The sequence below is a fragment of the Hyalella azteca genome, unplaced genomic scaffold (genome assembly GCF_000764305.2).
Source record: "Hyalella azteca isolate HAZT.00-mixed unplaced genomic scaffold, Hazt_2.0.2 contig11868, whole genome shotgun sequence".
Classification (NCBI taxonomy): domain Eukaryota; kingdom Metazoa; phylum Arthropoda; class Malacostraca; order Amphipoda; family Hyalellidae; genus Hyalella; species Hyalella azteca.
In genome coordinates, this window is record NW_025941848.1 from 27,753 (window position 1) to 50,440 (window position 22,688).

General features: G+C 36.7%; 1 protein-coding gene across 1 annotated transcript in view; it reads right to left on the reverse strand.

Annotated features, from left to right (window-relative positions):
• LOC108671565 overlaps positions 1-17,539 on the reverse strand; it is a 41,759-nt gene extending 24,220 nt beyond the window's left edge. Inside the window, exons 1-2 of the mRNA XM_018159122.2 lie at positions 15,544-17,539; positions 12,465-12,711 (exon numbers count right to left, since the gene is read on the reverse strand). Of these exons, the coding sequence (XP_018014611.2) occupies positions 12,465-12,711; positions 15,544-16,465 (1,169 nt within the window). The 5' untranslated portion in view covers positions 16,466-17,539. The remainder of the gene's footprint in view (positions 1-12,464; positions 12,712-15,543) is intronic.
• Between the last annotated feature and the right edge of the window lie 5,149 nt (positions 17,540-22,688).

Sequence of the window (22,688 nt, forward strand, 5' to 3'; positions counted from 1 at the left end):
ACAGCAGCAGGCGCACAGCAGCAGGCGCACAGCAGCAGGCGCACAGCAGCAGGCGCACAGCAGCAGGCGTACAGCAGCAGGCGCACAGCAGCAGGCGTACAGCAGCAGGCGTACAGCAGCAGGCGCACAGCAGCAGGCGTACAGCAGCAGGCGGATGAACGTAATATGGGAACGGATTATGGAAAAACGGAATAAGAGGACAGGGATCAGAGAAAAGGGAATCGGGGAGAATGGAATTTGAGGATAATTGACTATGAGGTAAAGAGATCAAGGACGAACATAAACAGGAGCTAGAACGGAATCGGGGTAAACGGAATATGAGAATAACAGAATAAGCGGAGAGCAGAATCGATGACAATCGGGAGAGAAGGTACCTAGATGAAGAAAGGAGATGAGGGATACTGAGTTCATGAGGAGAAGGAATTAGAATATCTAAGTCAGTAAAAGCGAGCCTGCCAGAAGAAGATAGATTAAATGTTTAACAAACGGAATAGAAAACATAGTAAGACATGTTTGCAATATTAGTTCTAACACTAATTGTTGTTAGATAATACTACAAAAGAAAATAATAATAATAATAATACAAATTAACCGTATTATACATAAGCAAGAAACTTTTTGGATATTAACTTCTTCGAACTTAAAAGTGCGGCTCTGAACAGTGAGCACTTTTGATCGTCAATATTTGCGACACCATAAACCATGTAACCACTTGGTATGGCAGCCACGGCTGTGTGTACAATGTACAGTGCACGACACTGTACACTGCGTAATGTTCACTGCTCAGCATGAGTTATGACTCACTGCCTGGCATGACACAAGTTATGGCACAGCGTCGTGTGTCAGGCACGCTGCTCAGGGCCCTAGGTTCTCACGGCCCACGTGACACCATAGCGCCGTGAAGTCACGGTCACGGCTTGACGTTAACAGGTGCGAGCGATCATGTCACTAGGACTTTTTGGGACGTTGTGTTCTGAAGGACGAGTTATAAATTAAAAGAATGTGATTAGGATATTTGCTTGTAATTAAAACTGAAGATTTTTTTTTTGGTCTTCCTTTTTGTTGAGATAATTCGCGGAACGAAGGAAAGTTCCTTTAACAAAAACTCAATTGGAAGTAATCTAATTCAGTGAAAATCTGGTAAATTTTCTGCCATATTCATTGCTCACGAATTTTTGGTCGTTTGCAGTATCAATGATCAATTATCATATCATTTAAATTGTCTTCAGTTAATATTTCCTCACTTTTATTAAATTTTATTCTCCACTAACTCATTCAAAATGCTCCAATAGACGAATTTCCGTATGATGCTTCTACATTCAACTATTTCAACGATTTATTTAGTATTATGAGACTTCTTACAATAGATGCATAATATTACGAGCCTCTACAAAGAATGAGTCTTCATCCCGCAGCTAAAGTCTAGCTGCATAAAGAAGAATTTCTAACTGGTCTAATACAAATTGGTATCTTAAGTACATTTATATTAATTTCTGAAGCATTATTGTCATGTTCAGGTGTTTTTTCCAAGTTATGCGCAGCACCCGCAATAATGAATGAATAAGAAAGTTAAATTAAAAAAAATGGCATTGAAAACAGGTTGGCGCGAGCACAATTCTGGCCAAGGTTCCCACGCACAATTGTAGCCGAGGGAAGAGGCATGACGACGCACACGACTGAGAAAGCTCATTGTGAGGGGACAGTACGGGACTGCATGGCTCAAAACATCCCAAAAAGGTTTCTTCTGGCACCCACATGCATGAATAGGCCTACCACGTACGAGCCCATTAGCATATGCGTTCGTCATCCAACCGTCCAAATTCCAAAACAGTTTCTTGGCACCATATGGGCACGCGGAGAAATAAATATAAATAAATAATAAATAAATTCCTGGGCATGGTACTCTATCTAGTTGACTTGTTTAATAATCATTTTTTATTACCAAAATAACTGGAGGAATATGTGGGATAAAATAAATTAATCATTTGAGGTATTTTCGTGAGGGTTCCTAGAGAGAGAGAGAGAGTTCCTAGAGACCACGTCTGTGAGAAAAATTCTACTCTTGCTGCAACGCTTTTTGAAGGAAAATTCAATCCCTTAATATTACAATAATGATGGGATTTATAAGAGGAATGGATGCCAGCTTAAGAGAATGCTTTACATTACGAGCAGGCAATTCCTCGACGATTCATGTAATAGGTTCATATTTATAATTCAATTGATGACCAGAGAATTCGTTGGTTTATATTATCAGGGAGTAGAACTTTTCTTCAGATGACGGTAGATAAAAAGGCAAATTTCAGAAAGTAGTTTTTCTTTATTAACGACGTTTCGAATGCAACAAACATTCATTTTCAAGTTAGGAGAAGCATTAAACATTGAAATTTTGGTGGAAATAAGTACATAATATAAGTAAATAGGATACAACAGTAAAATTTTGGACAAAAATTTTACTGTTGTATCCTATTTACTTATATTATGTACTTATTTCCACCAAAATTTCAATGTTTAATGCTTCTCCTAACTTGAAAATGAATGTTTGTTGCATTCGAAACGTCGTTAATAAAGAAAAACTACTTTCTGAAACTTGCCTTTTTATCTACCGTCATCTGAAGAAAAGTTCTACTCCCTGATAATATAAACCAACGAATTCTCTGGTCATCAATCGCACGTGTGTAAACAAGTAAATCCTGCCATCTAATAATAATTTATAATTCAAGTGAACGAAAGAGCAATTGGAGGCAAAAAATCATGCAAAATTTGAATAATTGGAAGCACTCAAAAGCTACAACAAATGAGCATGTCTCTGAATATTTTATATATTGCGTTGTAGAAATTAAAGCATTTGTGCCTGCAAAATCTTCCAATATTTTACTAATAGGTTACGAACGAGGCTCATTGAAGATATTTCCCTGTGCTTTACTTGAACTATTAAAATGAGATTCATTTATGTAAACCACGATCAGAAATGAATAAGGAGTAATTAAGCTCAAGTTGAGGCGATATCAACGACATTATATGACATGATTTCATCAGTGCGTGATAAAGCTTTGTGAAAATTAGACACGTGAGAAGTCATTTCAAGACGAAGAACCTTTTGAAGGTCGTTTTGTAAGCGTTATTCAATGATTTGAATCAGTTTAAAAATATTCTATAGAGTTTAAGATCATGAGTTAATTTACACAAAAATGTCCTCTTAAAAAATCGAATTAACATTTGTTTGAATACATTTTATCTTGCTTATGTGAAAAGACTTAATTAATTCGTTATCACTAAATTTTTTATTTTATTAATGCTGCAGAGAAGTATTAATGAAGTGAAATTTTAATCTCTAATTAAATGTTTTGATCGTCACGCGTACATTCTGTTCCTATTATATTTCTTAGAGGACATAGTAAATAGAGGACATATTTCTTATCAGCGATATAGTTTCCCATAAGAAGGCCTTGAATTTTTACAAACGAAGACACGAAGCAAGACATTTGTCTATGAAATAAATTACAGGAACCATTTTTAAAACATGGAAAAATCACTAACAATTTTTAAAATTCATCAGTAATTACCTCAAATAACTTTAATTTAGGCCGCCAAATTTTTTCGGCATTAGCTTGTCTAGATACCGTTTCAACTCAGCATGAAATTTAGAATATACTAATCATCAAAATATTTCACCAGTCCAAAAACCAAACCGTATGAAATAACCTTACAATTTTCTTCTGACCCTCGACGCTAAATCATTGAGAACAAAATTTGCGGTTCTTCCTGGTCGACATCCGCTTTAGCTTATCACGGATCGTACGCCAGATTGCAGCTGTCGCGCTGCGTTGTGGAGTCAAAAACTCGTGATTTCCAGAATTTTTTTCCCAAAAACATTACGTTTTTTATTAAGATTGAAATATTGAAAATGCGAATGGTAACTGACGCAGTGAAAATAAATAGAGTTGAACACCAATTTAACTAGCGACAAAAATTGAAGCTAAAATTTCAATAAACTGGGGAATAATAGTAGCGCTTAAATATAAGTATTCAATTACTTATTTTGCTATCTTATTATTTGCTCACTCCCAGTGTAAATATTTTATAACACGTTTGAAATATTTGTTACCCAAAAGTGGAAGGAATTATTTAGGCTTTATTCACACGTTTAAAATTATTTAAATTATGGTTGAAAGTTATCGTTTTGTTGAAAGCACATAAATATCGCATGCTAGAAATTATGAGCGTTAAAAAAATATTTCTGCATTATACGAATAAATATCTTGAATCAGTTAAGAAAATTCATGCAAATTAAGGGGAACCGAAATTTCATAACAAGTTATTGACAATTTTTAACGACTCAATAGTTCCCAGAGGCAGTGGATGAGTAAATATGACTACAGGGCGCGGAGGCCGTGGATGAAGGTTTCGAGACGAGTGTGAATGACTATTGCAGGTCCTGGAGGCAGTGGATGAAGGTTTCGGGATGATAGTGAATGACTCTATATATTTAGGATTGGAGGTAGGGGATGAAGGAGCCGACGTGAGTGTGAATGACTACAGGACCTGGAGGCAGGGAATGAATGTTCCGGGATAATTGTGAATGTCTATAGCTAGGACCTGGAGGCTGTGTATGAATGTTCCGGGATAATTGTGAATGTCTATAGCTAGGACCTGTAGGCTGTGTATGAATGTTCCGGGATAATTGTGAATGAATATAGCTAGGACCTGGAGGCAGTGAATGAATGTTCCGGGATGAGTGAGAATGTCTGTAGCTAGGACCTGGAGGCAGTGAATGAATGTTCCGGGATAATTGTGAATGAATACAGCTAGGACCTTGAGGCAGTGAATGAAGGTTCCGGGATGAGCGAGAATGCGCTCTTATCTGCGGCGGACATCGCAACTAAATCCGCTTCCGCGCGGCTCTCCGCGATAAACTTTCGCACCTCCAGCGCATGCGTCAGTGAATTTAACGACGGCTTTCCCACGCTGAACAAATGGAATTGCGAGAGGTGATAACATGATGTTAATTAGTTATGTAAAATTAGCGTATCGTTGATATCGGTGTTAAATGTGCCTAGGAACTGCAGACATTTTTGAACACTTCTGTGTGGCATATGTACGAATAAAGTTGCAATAACAGTTTCTTAACAATTAAGTTCTATATTCTACATACAATTTGCAGTTTATAATATAAAAGTACTTAAAGAAATCGATATAAGTATACTAATGAATATCTGTAATATGAAATTCACGATTGGAATTCAACACATCGGTGGAGTGATTAAGTTTTGGAAGAATCCACCCAGAGGATAACATCAGTGGCGCCTGAAAGTCCAGAAGAATCCGTCTGCCATGGATTCAAAAGTTTCTGGATCAACGGAGGATTAATGCCCCAAACTTGACAATAGAGTCAAGCACGCATAGACACTAGCGGTGTCATCTTTTAATCCTTGTCCCTTCCACACGTTGCCGTTCCTTCCCGGACTGCTTTTCGATGGCCACGTAAGAAGCCCCGAAAAAATTATATCTAAGTTCTAATTGAAAATAAATCGAAGCTTGATTCATTTAAAAGTATTTTTAACGGAATTTATTTATATAGTTATTACATTCACATAAATATACGAGTCCTGAAAATTAACACGGAAAGCCATAAAAATTATTTTTAGGTTGTAATTGAAAATAAATCGAATTATGCTAGCGATGCGTGATTAGTTAAATGTATTCAAAACGGAATTTATTTATATGATTATTACATTCATACAAATAAAGGAGTCATGAAAATGAACACGGAAATCCATAAAAAGAAAAAGAAACTAATTTGCATCACGTTGAACAACAATAAAATGATAAACACGCCACAGCCATGCAAAATTCTTTGCACCTAAATCGAACTTTTATTGCAACCAAAATCTCATGTTCTAATTTAAAACATGTTGACATGTTGTACGTATATATTCATACTGTTCTATCAAATCCCATGATCACTTTATTCCTTGTTTATTTTGCTAACCATCTCTGCAACCTATAAAATAAATGTTCTATTTGGATTCATGTCCAGGCTTGGGCTTTGCACTTCATCACAGGAATTCTATACTTGAAGAAATAAGAAGGGCCCATACTTTCAAAAAAAGTTAAGAGATCGTAAGTTCATCAGCCAATCACTGACGGCCTTGCAAGCAAAATCCATAGACAAAATCCATAGACAAGAAAATAGAGCGTAAGTATTTACGTTCACTTAGCGAGTTTTGAAAGTATATGGCCCCAGGCCTTTATCCATATAACGGTGTACTTTTTGCGCCTGTGTTGGTCTTCTTGAATGGAATAGAAGTGTCGGCACTGAAGAAATAGACTCACAATAGCGTGGTAAAAGAGGAATCAGTGCTATGTGCAAAATGTGTGTCACTATTTGGACAACATGACCCATACATATATTTGAGTTTAACAGAAACAAATTGCCATAGGCATGGAATGCTAATTAATGCATTTTCTGAACGGCGAAACTGCCTCCCGTACGATGAATTTGTTCGAGTGCTGGCTAATTTTTTAACCGGAAATTTATTGAATCGTTTCTAAAAAGTTTGTTTGCATACATGCTAATTAATTGCGTGATATTTTCTTTGTCATGTTTTAGAAGTGTGCTATTTTATTGGAAATTTATCCACTTTTTTATTTAGGCAATTCCTGCAAATTTAACGAAGAGTAAATATTCTTAACTTTCGGAGGGAGGAATAAACTAGACCTGAAACTCATGAATTTCTGGAAAATGTTTTTCTCGTTGTATTTGTAGACGTAGACATCGCATATTGCTTACAAAAACTGCCAATAAAGTGACAATCGTGACATAATTAACAGAGAGAAAAACCGAAAATTTGTATAAATCGTTAAATGCATTTTCAATAATGTTTCACCAACATTTTGACGGATCTGAGTTCTGAGGTTTACTTTAATTGCAAATTATATAAAAAATTTGAATAATGTAACTTTTTGGATAATTTGAGCAATGTGACGTTATTTACCTTTTTGTATTCCTAATACAGCGTTAACCATTTCCTAATTAATAAAGTGGAAATGATATACTTTAATCTAATGATGAACTCCATGTGAACGGAAAAATTCTGCAAGATCCAAAGTTAAATAAAAGCCCATCAGCAGATAACTGGAGCAAATTTTCCTGTCGAATTTTAAATAATGAGACATGCCGCTCGAGCCGCATCAAAACTCTCACTTCATCATAGATAATAACATGGGAAGACCTGAGCTGAGCGTAGCAACAGCGTGGGACAAGTTGTGGAAGCAATTACACAAGCTTAGGGCGAGAGTTCTCACCAACAAGTGGCTAACTCTGGGAAAACTTGCCCATATGACGCCATGTGTGGCATAAGTCAACACAATATCATTGGAATTGAGCATGAATGCTGTGGCATACGTCAGCTCAATATCATTGGAATTGAGCATGAATGCTGTGGCGTAAGTCAACTCAATATCATTGGCATCAAGCATGAATGCTGTGGCATAAGTCAGCTCAATATCATTGGCATCAAGCATGAATGCTGTGGCATAAGTCAGCTCAATATCATTGGCATCGAGCATGAATGCTGTGGCATAAGTCAGCTCAATATCATTGGCATCGAGCATGAATGCTGTGGCGTAAGTCAACTCAATATCATTGGCATCGAGCATGAATGCTGTGGCATAAGTCAGCTCAATATCATATTGGCATCGAGCATGAATGCTGTGGCGTAAGTCAACACAATATCATTGGCATCAAGCGTGCATGTGCCTTTAATTGTATACGAGTTAATTAAGAACACCATGGAGAGAACGCAAATTAAATCTAATTTACGAACAGGAGGCTAGCCTTTAAGCCTTAAATTGAAATAATGTTCAGTAAGGAATGAAGTTTCATTTGTAATAGTGTGGTAATATTTTGAAATCTATAATCTTCTATATCTGCTGAGTTTCCAGGTTTCAAATATAAAGTAAACAGCTAAAAACGATTGAGGTTTCTACATGGATTACCATAACAACGAATTAGTTAGAAAATTCATCGCAGGCTGATGTCATATCCAGGATAAATATTACGATTTTGCAATTCAGGAGCTGAGTTGTAAATTTCAAAATTTACTTGCAATTTTACAAATTTACTTTAGGTTTCAAAAGTATGTTTATTATTTCCAAAAGCGAGATATTTTCACAATAGCTTTTATTACATTTTCTTTAAGTTCAATACATAGAGAACACAACCAGGAGTCAAATTCGTGCATATATTAATTTGATGCTAAGCAATGCCAATCTTATAGTTGCAATTCTCGTATGAAATTGAATAATTATTTTAACATCCTAATCGAAGTTTAATTCACTAATCAAAATTTAATTTCATTCGATATAGATTTCAATAACCACGCCCACAAAAATATCTTTCCAGGAAAAACAACCATTTATTTACCTATTATATAGCTGCTTAAGGAAGACTAACATATAAGAGCAATAATTTCGACCTTTACGTCCGTACATGTGAATAATTGAGTCGGTATGATGAATGGCCAGCGCCAAAGCCGAAACACAGCGCTGTTTCACGCTTCATTACAAGAAGCTTCATGCACGCTCGAGCTGATAAGCTAGCATGCCAGGTAAAAGCGTGAGAGTTTTCACGCTTGAGCTGATAAGCTAGCATACCAAGTGAGAGCGTGAGAGTTTTCACGCTCCCGTAGAGTGAGCGCGCTGCACTTGAGCCAAGCAGCAAGTCAAGCGATAAATGATGCATATGTAAACTATGTAAACTTCAGCTTTTGTTTGTTTTAATGAATATTGAGCTCGAAACAGGATCTGCATCCCTGCTAGAGAACGGTAGACAATAATTATGTTTTGCTCTGGATAAGGAGATATGCTACCCGGTTCTTAAATTCCTGCCTAAATTTTTATGTATCATAGTAATTGTGTCGGGAGATTTACTGTACAAGTGTACATGCACCCTAGCAATACGGACAAGCAGTGAACTACAATTATAGCTTCTTCATCAATAACTGCGAAAATCTCTACAAAAAATTATTTAGATATATGAAAAAAATTTACACGAGTGACGACTGAATGAAACGATGAATGAAGTGATGGTCATTAAATTATCACTTTGTTAAAAAAAAAGGTGATGGCAAAAATTTGGGAAAACAACTTCCAATCCTGGCCTTAATGATTTATTTTCTGCATCGAAATGAAATTAAAGTATAAAAATCGCAAAATTTGAACCATGAAATGTATTTATACGTAATTTCTGTAGACTTAATTATGTAAACTCTGCCGGAATAAAAGAATATCGTTCGAGAAAATGAGAAAATCGGAAATATCAGTGAACGTAAAAATGGAAGTCCGGCAAAAGCATTGCACTTATTGAAATGTTGAAGTTTCTAACCAAATAACGTCATCACTTATGTATAAGCTAGGAGAAAATTTTCGGGTAGATGCACCAAAATTCCTTTTTGACTCTAGCGACATTTCTAGCATCTGGATAATATATACAGATAATAATGAAAATTGTTATAAATAGTAATAATTTTTTAATATAATTTATCTTAAATTCAAGGAAGAAAACACGAAGTTTGTTTATATAAATGCCGTAATTGATTACAGCAGGTCTGGATCTGGAGAAAACAGGTAAAAATCCACAATATAGTTTGTTATTCATTTATTAGAATAAATATTAATTTATTAGAATAAATATTCATTTCGTTATGAAAATCAGGCTAGGATTGTCATTATGCAACTTAAATTAAGTAACCGAACTAAAATTCTGTGCTTGTAATTCTATCTTTAACAAATAGGGAAAATTAAGCGTAAATAAATTTGTAGGAATAACAAAACTCCCACAAATATCTTCTTCACACCAACATGCCCTTGGTCTCGGTTCACATATTCAACGCTATTATTGCTCGCAGGCACGCAGCGCGTGAATAACAAACGTAAATATAAATAATAAAACTAATAAACGTAGGAATAACAAAACTCCCACAAATAGGTTCTTTACACCAACATTCCCTAGGTCTCGGTTCACATATTCAACGCTATTATTGCTCGCAGGCACGCAGCGCTACCGAACACCTCCTATGTAGACTCAGTTTACGCTGTGGCGTCGGTAGACCGGGGCGACCTTCGGTGGCCTCCACTCGATTTACGTCATTTACTGAGACGGTGTTTGTTAAACTGAAGCAGCTCCCACGACAGCTCCACGTAATAATAACGATAGAAAATAACGCACACTTGCTCGCTGATGAGAGGACTGTTGATCGAGTAGGTGGTAGCTAGGTGATCCCGAGTATAATTTGGTTAGCACGATATGCAGTGCAATATGCGGACAAGTTAAAAATAGGAATTAGCTCTCCTTACGCATTTGAAAGCTTAAAATAACTTTTTTAATGCTAAAAAAGCGCGATGGAAGTTTAGGTCTTAACACCAAGCCACAGCGTCCTGGTTGACATTAAAGCATTTTTTCAGTGAGATTCATTACAGCTTACACGAATCGTGTCGAGGGGGCAAGTAAGCTCTATGGTAATAGAGCATCCTTTTTTTATTGAGTTAATAATAATCGTTTCAAATGATGCAGAACATCGCTTGCAACATTTTTATCAAGGTGAAGATTAGCCAGATACTAATACCATATAGCATGCTATATAAGGCATGATTTTTGTGCCCGTTTTCGTACAAGTTTCGCATGAAGATTTTCGCAGGTTCAAGTACAGTGCCGTGTGAGATTCTAGCAGGAATACGGAGGTTCCTAACTTTATATCATCAGCTTTTTATATTAATTAAATGAATCACGCTTCGGGCAGGCAACAACAAGATTTTTTGGATAGGTGGCTACGAATACTACGACCACAGGCCAACTACACACCGTCATCCATATAGTATTTAAATAAAATCACGAATTCCATCATTTTATATAAGTAAAATAGTAACATAATTAATAATTACGGCAGCTGGAAATGCTCTGACAGCCTCACAACATCACCCGTATCGTGGCACGCCATTTTGTGCCGCATGGCGCTTTTGTTATAACAAGAGCAACGCCTTCAGCAACACAAAGACGAGCTGCCGCCGCCGCTGGGGCGTCACAAAAGACCAGCGAACCTCGAAAAGAACCGCGTGATGCGCTACTGTCCCACAGCCACCCGCAAAAATCCCGTCCACAACTCTGGTCAACTTGGTAGAAATTTATTGAATCGTTTAATTATGTTGTATATTATTCCTGCATTAATGGAAACTTTTTCGTACTTTTTCGTTGAGTACATCCTTTGAACCGTTCGTAGTTTCTCTTTTTTTATCATTCGAAAATTTTTTACAGTTGAATTGAATTTAATTAAAAGGGTCGAAAGTGTCGATTGGCTTCCGAAAACTACTCAAACCGCTTCAAAGTTACGTATCATATACGAGTAATGATTATCAGTTACTGGAAATTTCAAAAGTTATCAAGTAGGAATATTTTGTATTAGCGGAAAAATTTCGCCTTATCTACCAAAAAAAAATCCGTGCTGTCACTTTTCCACAAATTAAAAATTATTCTGAAACTCTGACGTTTAGACGGCAACGAAATCGAAATAAATACAGAAATTACAATATAAATAGCGAAGAGGCAGTTAAATCTGTATCAAAGTCACCAATCGAAGCTTTGATTTCGGCAAATTACAAACTCGATGTTGAAATCTGTGGATACTTGGATCCCTTTCACGCAAACTAATAGAAAAGCAACTAATTTTGTGAGCATATATGCTAGAAGTGCGCATGGCAGAGCGACATTACTAAATTTAGTTATGAACGGGATAGAGAATTAAGTGTCTCATAATCACTGAATTATGCAGCGAGAAAAGGCAGCGAAGGCATTCTAAGTCAACATGCATTATCTAATAATTAGCGTTATAAAAAAGTTTTCTCGACATGTGGATCTTTGATTGCTAAAATTGTGGTAATTATTACTATCTCAGCGTTGTCGCTACGGCCTTCAAAATTATTTAATAATTTTTTGCTTAGCGCTATTTACTGAAATTATTTAGGCGTTTTATCAATATACAGTCGTTTTTGTCGCTCAATAAAAGAAGATTTTGTAAATCATTCAATTATCAACATACGCTGATAAAGTAAAACAAAATATTACTTACAAAAGATATCTACCAGAAATAACACGATAGCTCTTCTTGTGAAGAGTATGACTACATGAGACATTCATTACAGTTTTTCGGTAATGAATAGGAGACAGTCAGGACACGTATTCGTGTCCTACGTATCCGACACACAAATTGAGGCACTGTAGTAGCACTAACTAGTTCAAGCAAATACAGAAATTATAAGTTGACCTTAACCAAAGCCCACAAAAATCACAATGAGTATAAAAATGGTTTACCGACTTTTATCGTTCGATCAATGTCTCGGACCTTGGTCTCTGACCAAAGCCCCAAAAAATAAAAATCAATCTAGAATACTTAAAGATCTTGTGTACTCACGGTCTCGGCGCAGGATTTCTGTCTCGCTGCCGCCTGTTCTTGAACCAGTTGGAGACCTGCGTGAGAGTGAGGCCGGTTTGATGAGACAAGGTCTTCTTCTCGTCTGGAGTAGGATATCTGTTCTGACGGTAGCACTCCTTGAGGGCGAGTCGGGACTTCTCCTTGAAGCAGTAGATGGTCTCCTCGCCATCCCAGATGGTGCGTGGCAAAGGATATTTCTTGCGGATGCGATACTTGTCCACAGCGCCTGAATATCAATGAGAATAAACATTTAAAACCGGCATTAATGTTCACACACAGATGTGCAATATTCAATAATGAGCTTCGATATTCGTTTTTTTGTGTCAAAGAATGAGAAAATTATTTTATATATCAAGATTTGAAGGAATAATAGATTGGCTTTAAAATCTCCTAGGAAAATTTCGAAATATTTTCAGAAATTTTAATTTAATTTTTTTAATAATTCATGATCACCCATGTACGTGGTTTTTAAATATAAAAAATTATTTAAGCAGGAGATTGGACGTTTATGCTAATCACAAAATTTCCACTCGGAGAAATCGAGTTAATTGGATGTCCAGAAAAACGTTCGTTTTGTAAATGTGGTTAACAGGCAAGAAATGCTTCGTTATAAAATACATCGGAATAAGTAAAATTGCCAAATTTATGCGAAAAGGATTTTTCTTCCAAATTTTTAATGTAAAAAAGGATTCGGGAGACTAATATATCGTTACTGAAATCGTCTCTTTAATTAAATCAATCAGTATTCATGGAATCAGTCGGGAGTTACTTAAGATATTCAAAGCATTAAACAATCTGATATATTTATAATGACCTAGAACATTCGAAAGAATTGAACGATACTTAATATTTTCATGGCAAAAATATCACGATGTTTTAAATATAGTACAAATTTCACTTTATCGGTTACATATAAAACTTTGAAACTTCGTAAAGCTTTCGAAATATAACGAATGTTTCAAGTTTTTTACACGTACAAAATACAAGCACAAAATAAATTGAAACATGACCTGAAATTTGATCTCGGGTCACATTTTGGAACAAAGGGCCATCAGCCGAGAGAGAACATCCAGTAACATATGTTCCTGTTCACTGCGGGAGTTTTCCGGCGGCGTTTCAGAGGAAAAACTGGGCTGGTAAACACTTATACTTATTCATGCTAAGTTGTAATGTCAGGAATCATTTACTTTAATAATATATATTATTTGAATTTAGGACTCCGAAGAATCATACTTGAACTGACTCATGGAACTGACTCATGGAACTGACTCATGGAACTGACTCATGGAACTGAATCATGGAACTGACTCATGGAACTGACTCATGGAACTGACTCATGGAACTGACTCATGGAACTGACTCATGGAACTGACTCATGGAACTGACTCATGGAACTGACTCATGGAACTGACTCATGAAACTGACTCATGGAACTGACTCATGAAACTGACTCATGACTTCTTACTTTTAGTTGCGTAATCGTGAATTATTTTGCCAGCAATAAACTGATATATTTAGATCAATGATAAATGGTAACCGTTATTATATTACTTATATTCACGCTACTATAATCCTGGATTATATACGAGAAAAATTTGTTAGCGTTATTTTTATAGAGCAAAAGAACTTGGCTCTTCAAACCGGATTAACATACAGTTTTGTGTAATCCAGTTTTGTGTACGTCATTATTAGGAATTTATTAATACAATTTAATAAAGCGGCTGAAATTTGAAGCACTCAGCCATAAAAAGATTCGTTTACCATTATTTTTTAATTTTGTGAAGCTTCTCACGGATCCGATGAATATATGATAACTGCATGCACGGTGTTCGTTTCAGTAGACAATTTTCAATTGAGCAAAAATTTGAGTTATTTTGTTGAAACAATCCGCAACCATCGATTCCACAGAAAATATTGAATGAAACGATGATATTTAAGAGAGAATCACACCCAGACTTGAACGTTGAAAACTAATTTATACTACGCAAGTTGCAAGTCAATAAGTGTCTTTCTAAAGAAACACATCAGTTCAAACTTGGGTATCCAAGAATCATTTCTTTTATTGAGAATTAAAGTCGAATTAAATTTGGATTGATTTTGAATTTCACCATACTTTAGTAAGATATTCATGTCTTCCGATTAAGGAATGTAAGAGACTTGCTTCATTCAAGGGTGGCAATCGCCAAGCATACGGAGCAGCCGTGGCCAGTACAATGAGAAATTCAAAACTCAGATAACAGGAGCGTTCCTGTTACAAGCAGTTAACGAACGATCAGTGGCCATTGACTTGAAAACGACGAATATATTTTATGTATGTTACGTTTAATATATACGACGTATGTGATGCATGCGACTTATACGATGTATACGTGTATGACTCATGTAACGCATGTTGAGTGTGTGACGTACATTATGCGACGTCGGCGATCGATTAGGGCGTTTCATATTGATATTGGGGGTGGATTATCATACGTATACTGTAACGAATTTGCATTTTTAACTAAAGCATACATGTCAAGTTTTCATAAAAGAGAAGGTCGGGACGAATTAATATCGAAATAAAGTTTAATAGTGAGGTGCGGTTGATGTTCTCTCTCAGATCGGAGAAACGTGGCATCAAGATTCGATGGGGAGCAACAAGTTTCACTAAGAAAAGAAACTACAAGTTTCACTAAGCGAAATCAATTTACATTGGAGTCAAAATGTACAGTTACAAATAAAACTTTTTGACATCAGAGAATATAAGAGAAAATAGACAACTCTTTGGAAATTTCAAAATAACAAGAGATTTATCGAAAGTCTACCTGAACTTCAGCGGTATAATCTATTATTTGAACTGGTGTTTGGATTGTCTGTCAGTCTTCAAATATATATGGTAAAGGAATTGCATATATCTATCATAATTATTAATGTTAACGAGACGAATACTGTTTTCACGAACATATATGTTCATAAAAATATATTTTGTCTGAACAATGCAGGAGAGAAAAGTCGTCTTAATATATTTCACGTAAAAGTAAATATGCGAAGGGAGAGATGCGAAGAGAAAACTACTCACCAAGCGGTCGTTGCCGCACTCGCTCGGCCTCCTTGTAGTGCGCGCGGTACCACAATACCTGCAGGTGCGCGTGGTGGTTGCTGTGAAACGCCCTTGACTCCAAAATATTGTACACTTCTTTGTAATTTGCTTTAGCAAAAGCCACTTCGACTTTAGCGCGCAACAGCACCTCGGAAGTCGATTCGGACGTAAAATGAGATGCTGGAATCCCGTTCAAAAATTTTGATAATTTCTCCATATCCCGAGCCTGCATTAAAACTTCACAAATGCAGTCGATTTGTTCATGGTTGAACTGGGAATTTTTGATGGGTGATGTTCTTGGAGAGGTCGGAGAACTTAAATTTGGAGAATCTTTATTTGGCGTTGATAAAGATGACGGAGACTCGGAACTTTTGGGCTCGTCTTTGGGATCCTCGTGAGTTGCATTGGAAATTTGTGGAGATAATGGCTGAGCTTTGACACAGGGAGATTTGTGAGACGTTGGGATGTGATTTGAAGAATGTGATAAGTTTGCTGAACTAGACGAGGCATTACTCGAGTTATTGCCTGTAAAATTCAAGGGTGAGTTCATGTGAATAAGTTGTAGGTTGTTTGTGATGTTACGTAATGGTTCTGAAGGGCTTAAAGGTGATGACGATAATGGGGGAGTAGTTACTGACGACTGTGATGACATGGGGGACATTCCCATGCCTATGTGGGGCGGGGGCGTGAATGTGTCGTGTTTGAACGATCGGTTATAAATTTTTGGGATGGAGCCTTGGAAGGTAGCGAGGTTGGAGAGGCTGGTCATGCTGGAGGCGCTGCAGTTCATGCTCGTGTAGTAGGCAACCCGTGGGTTGGGTGTGCTTAACCCGTCAGGAGAAGGCATAGAAAAACTTCCGTAGGACTCCGCAGACGCGGGCCGTTGGGTCTCGGTCTTCATCAAAATTTATTAATTCCTATTTTAAATTAGCTAATAGATTGATACCACCAGAGGAAACATATGTAATATAATTAAAAAAAACTTGTATACTATTTCAGAGTCACGATGAACAAAATTCGAACGATGACTCTAAAAAACTTTTTAGAACAAATTTTCAAGTACTTCCCAAAGTTTACGAATACTCGTTTTGATCAATTCCAACTTCAAAGTGAGGTTCTGGTTTATCACACTTTAGAAGAACATTAACAACAATTGTTTCAAAAATAAATTCACTTATGAATTTTTTACACGCAAGTTCACACGGTTCTGAATTGGCCGAATTTAATTCACAGCACACCGGCAAGTTTGGCCACTGTGCCCCATAATATGAGAAGCGCACTTTGGTTCTTCATTGTCTTCTGCTGCGCGTATGCAACACAACGAACGCAACAAGATCATATCACTTTCGAATCAACTGCCATATCGAATTCAACACTGCGAGGCTCAGTTTACGCGTGTAGTTCCTCGGTTTCGTCCACGCCAGAGAATGATCCTTTTTGCTATATGATCACTTCTTGCCATCATTTTTGCTATGCCCCTCAAAAGACCATGACAATCAATTCCTTATTGGTCCAAAGCCTGGCTCCATCCAATGAGCTTGGAGCATTCACACCGATTTTGTCCAATGGAAGCTCGGATTTTCTCACGAGCAACGCCATTGGCAGCCGAGCGCGGTCTTAGGTTGGATAAAAATATTCAGGCGGTGTTGGCTTCAGCCAATCAGATTGCCAATAGGCCACTTGACCGCGTGCTGAAGTGTCCGTGTGTACAATACTGTTTTGTGTACAATATTCCTCTTGTATGTGTACACACAATTATAGCTCGGTCCCGTCACCGCTTCTTCGTGGGTATATGCATATCAATTACCGAGACCGTAATTCCAAGTCTCTCTCTATATTGCGGCTACAATTACGATTATAATATGTAACTATTTATTATAACAAATGGCAACAAACTATAATATATGGCAACAAAAAATAACTCAAGGCTAAAACTTCACGACCCGCCCAGACAAATTCAAGTTTTGTAGCTCGAGCTTTAAGTTACACAAAGTAATAAATATCCAAGCTTCCAAGATCTGACGGAAGAACATATAGTAATCAGTAAAGAACGGACTGGCACAATTAAAGACGGGCAATACAATAAGGATAATTTCACTGAACCAAATACTTTCTAAAAGTTCATAAAGTTTAACAGCAACTTAACTGTTCTAAAAATTCTACTTGAATTTCCAAGCATATAATTTACCACAATATCCTTTATTAGAACGCGCTATATGTAATTATAAGCCTTGTTGAGTGTGATCCCACATGACGGTAAATGTACAGCTCTGTGTCTGATCATGAGTTGAAATCTTGCCCGATTGGGCCAGCTTTCGAAGTTTAACTATTGGTGACTTTCAACGTTATGAATGCATGCATATGATGCAGGCATATGTTTCATTCAATTCTGTGAATAAATTAATTAACATTCATCCATGCGAAAAAAAGTGATCAGCCATATATGTGAATAAATGAATGAAAATCCATACGTGTGAATGAATGAAAATATTCACGCATGTAACTGAATCAATGTGTATTCAAGCAACTGAATGAAGGGACTTTTCATTCATATATATTCATTATTCGTGTATTAATAAATATACTTTTATTCAGGCGAACGAGAGGATGAATCGACATTCATTCATGTGAATAACTGAATGCATGAAAAATTGGGGCATGTGAATGAGTGGAAGAATGAATCAACATTCACTGATTGAATGAATGAATGAAAATTCCTGAAGAAATGAATTAATGAGAACTCATACCTACAAATGAATTTATGGCGTTTCGGCACTTTAGCAGGCACTGAATTTTTTTCGGCTGCTTGTCTCTTGGCGTAAAGATTTCCCGAAAATCAGCTTCTGAAAAATTTGGGGTTACGGCAAGATATACCAGCTCTTTTTCAAGTCTAATATCAATAGATAAATGAAATCTGGTCGCGAAAAAAATTTCAGAATAAAGGAGCTGGTATTGTTTATACCTTTAAATATTTCCGGAAATAAATAGACCATCCTGACTTTACTAAAAATTCTCCAAAAGCTGTTTTTTGGGTATCTTTCGAGTGATAGCGACAGGCAACCGATTTTTTTTCTGTACCTGACAAACTGCAGAAGTTTGTCTCTTCATATGACTTGGTTAGGTTAGCAATTTATATGGTGCAAAATCCTGCAACAAACGAAGCACATGCAAATGTTTTCAATAAGGAAATTAGAATCATATTATATTCTGCGCGTCATACATACGTATACCTAATATTAATCACATCGTGTATGTGCCTATTTTAGGCACACTATTAAACTATTATAAGCTATACAAGATACTATTCAGCCGCAGAAACCCTGGTCGGTATCTAGGCAGGACAAGATATTTTCCACACAAAGTCCAATTAGATTCCACATGCAGATCATCGCGCTCAACAATCAGAACGTGAGTGGAATAAGTGAAAATGAGTTGAAAATCCTTATTTATCCTCCATATAATCGTCATTGAAGCCCGCTCAATCACATGGATTGCAAAATTATAAATCAGACATTCTTTCAAAATAATGCATACCCAAATTTAGGACTGAATGTTGAACTGCCAGTACAGTATAGGAGAACCAAAAGTAAGATATCGACATATATCAAATACCGTATAAAGTAATTGTATGGACACCGTGTTTAGGTAGACAAGAAAGAATACCTATAGGCTATTAAAATTTCAATTATTTTTTAAAAATGGATCGAGCTTCATTAACTATAAGCTAAATGACAGCAAATAAAACAAATTTTCATAAATAAATTCGAATAAATGAACGAAATTTCGGTAAGTGGTATCAAGCAGCGACGATAAGTAACTTTAAATCGGTGGGTTGTTAGCAGAATCTCTACCGTCCCGAACTACTTTCGTAAGCCGTGTTCAAGAGACAAATCAAGAAAATAATGAATAAATACATTTTGGATCTCCTGCCGTTTTTCCTCAAGCCTTTCTTTTTCTAATTGAGTTATTAATATCAGCAGGTCATGTTCAAAGCTTAAGATAGTAGCATATAAGAACAAACAAGTTTCGAGAAAATTCGGATGAAGATACTTTTTCAAAAAGAAATCACAATCACGCAGACCTACAAGACAAATTTGAAATTGTTTAGCTTAAATAACGATAAAAATCACTTCAATTCCAGCCTTAAATCACTGCACCGAAATAGGTTTTAAGGACATCAGGTCTCACGCGCCTCATCTTCAATCGGGAAATTACGGCTGGCAACAATTGTGCGGATAAAATCACAATTCCATGAAGCGGATTTAGCGCCCGGATAAGCGCTGAGGAATTGCCAGCTAATCCCAAGCTACGACAAAAGCAGACAACTGGCAAGAGGCGCGGCTCTGGAACTTCATGTCGGTCTGCCACTTAATTATTATGGCCGGTTTCACCGTAAGTTGAACATGCATTGGGGCAAGATGGCTTTAAGCCGCGAATGAAGCCATCTCCCAAGCCCCGACTCACGCCAGGCCATGTAGCATGCACTGTCTAAAGACATGTATGAAATTATTGATAAAGCTATTCGTGGAGCCATGTCTCAAGCCATGCCACGAGCTTTCAGTCCACTCAAATAAAATGTGGTGGCGTTAAGTCTACGTTTTGACGTACTCAAAGCTGCGAACTTGCGTGAGTTGCTTATACAACAAGGAGAAAGTATTAGCCGATGGCACAAGAGGCAAGTACTTTCACCTCAAATATAGGAATAAAATTTTGATAAACAATAATTATCAGTTTTTATTTTCAATTATAAATTTTATCAAATTATCTAAAAATATGGTTAAAATTAAGAGAAATTAGGCCGATATTCGATGTGATAAGTACTGGCCGCTAATACTATCGGCTAATTCTTCCCCTGGGTTTAAGCACCTATATATAGGTACAAGTTTTTTTTAGCTCATGTTCATTTCGTTTCAAAGTGAATGAGATTCAAGCTTTTGTACACAGCAGCCATAGAAGTTGAATCACCTTACGTACCTACTAAGCATTTGGTATTGGGAATTTATTCGTAAATGGTGTCCGTCGAACCTGTGTTTCCTCAAATTAAAAGTACATGTCGATATTCTGAAGTAGTTCTTTAGGTCGATATTAGAAAAATCAATCAGTGCACATCGCCCTACGTGAGTTAATTGCACGTTGGAAACTTTATTTCAGGCCGACGAGTGAAAGTTTTTAGTTATGATATATATTTCAAAAAACAAGTGGCCAGAATATATGCTAAATAATTTTAAATTGGCTCCTTCTTGCAGTAAATTTACATAAAGATTTTGTTATTGACCAGATGAGGTAGAGTGGTATCATTTCTGTAAGTCGGAATGACGTCACGTATCTTCTAAATCAGAGTCGCCGAGCACATTGGCAGGAGTTATCGTTCTGCAGCATTTTGCCATGCATGTGCATGTGCACCCGCTCCTCATTCTGCCGCGCGGTTTCGCGCTTGGAATTAAGTGCGAAATTATTGTATCAGAGAGCGATTTTTAGATGTTAAGCTAAACTTCTTTTGCTTCAGACTAATGGAGCTTGGAATCGCCAATTAAGGCAATTACCAGTCTCTTGAAGCTATAAACACATGTATTAATTGGGTACAGTCATTGGCTACTGCTCGGCAGATTATCAAAATATTTCCGAAGTGATGAAAACGTAAGTGTTGCAGCACGACGTAATACAGGATGATATTTTGGTGAATCAGAATTACTCATAAGCTGAAAGATGAAGAATTAATACTGATATCCTCTAAAATATTTGTTAACGTCCTTGATATTTCGGCAGCGAGAACCATGTCGTTCGTCATGTTTGGAAACACGAATCAGTATTCAATTTGTTATAATGGAAAATCTTCAATGATTTCAAAACAAATATTGATACATGTTTAAAGTTTTTTTGGACACATCTCATTATCCATGTGCATATGTTATGCACTTAAATTGCTTATACTATACTTATAAAGTATTCATAGAGTTGATGACAGAATAACATTACATAACGTATAACAATCGATTATCTCTATGTGCATATATTGTCTCAACGCTCGATACCAATAAAGTATCATCGGTTAGTCATTCCTAATTTCATTGAAATTCGGCAAACATAGATGAAAAAACTTTAACGAAAACGAAATAACTTTTTTGAAAACCGGATACAAGTGCTTTTACTGCAGTCACGTTGAGCTCCCAAAACCAGAAGTTAAACATTTATATGACAATTGCTAAAGTGTTTCTTGGTGCTGAATTTGACTGTCGTGGTTAACTGTCAAGATATTTTAAAACTTCACAGTAGAATGTTTTAATCAATAGAACACAAACACTCTACCCATTCTCCTTCGATCGGGCATGGTATTCGAAGGTCCTTTAATCGTCACGATCATGACGCAGATTGAGTCGTTCGTTATGTGTTCTACAGCATCGTTAGTGGGTGCAGGTGGCCACGACTAACAAGCTTTGGGACTCGAGTCTTGTACAATAGAGAGGGCGACCCTCACGCGACACATGAGCTGTGATATTGACCGATCAACCCTCAGTCAAGAGTTAATTTCGCAGCTCAAAAGTGTTTCTGAAGTGGCGAGGTAGAGCGAGAGATCAGATCTGCTACTGGCAGGGAGAGAGGCAGCTGCCGAGTGTCATTTCAAGATCATTTGGGACAAGAAAATCTATAGATGCGAATTATTTACAAATTGTAATACTAAGCAGGCATTATTCTACGTATTTTTGGTGGTAAATGCACATTTAAATGTGTAAAAATTCTTTATATACGATTTTTTCGTCCATCTTTGTGAATAAAAACGGAGAAGTTTTAAAAAAATTTACGGGAGGCAACTTAGAGCAGAATTGCAAATGAAATAAACAAAAGAATTGACGCACACTTTCGATCGGTGTCTCCATTTGAAATATTTTGCTCCTGTTTTACTATCGTAAAATTGAAACATGATTATTCTTTTGATAATCTGAGCAGAATTTGGCTATATCGTGACGGTCTTCATGAGCATGAAACATGAACCTGTTCATATGTTCCTGCAACAACAAAAAATTTCTCCTTACAGCACCGAAAGCTCAACCACCGGAATCCTTGCCCCCTTAATTGTCGTTACAACACATGTTTAAGTTTTGGTGGTTTTTGGTACAAATGTATCA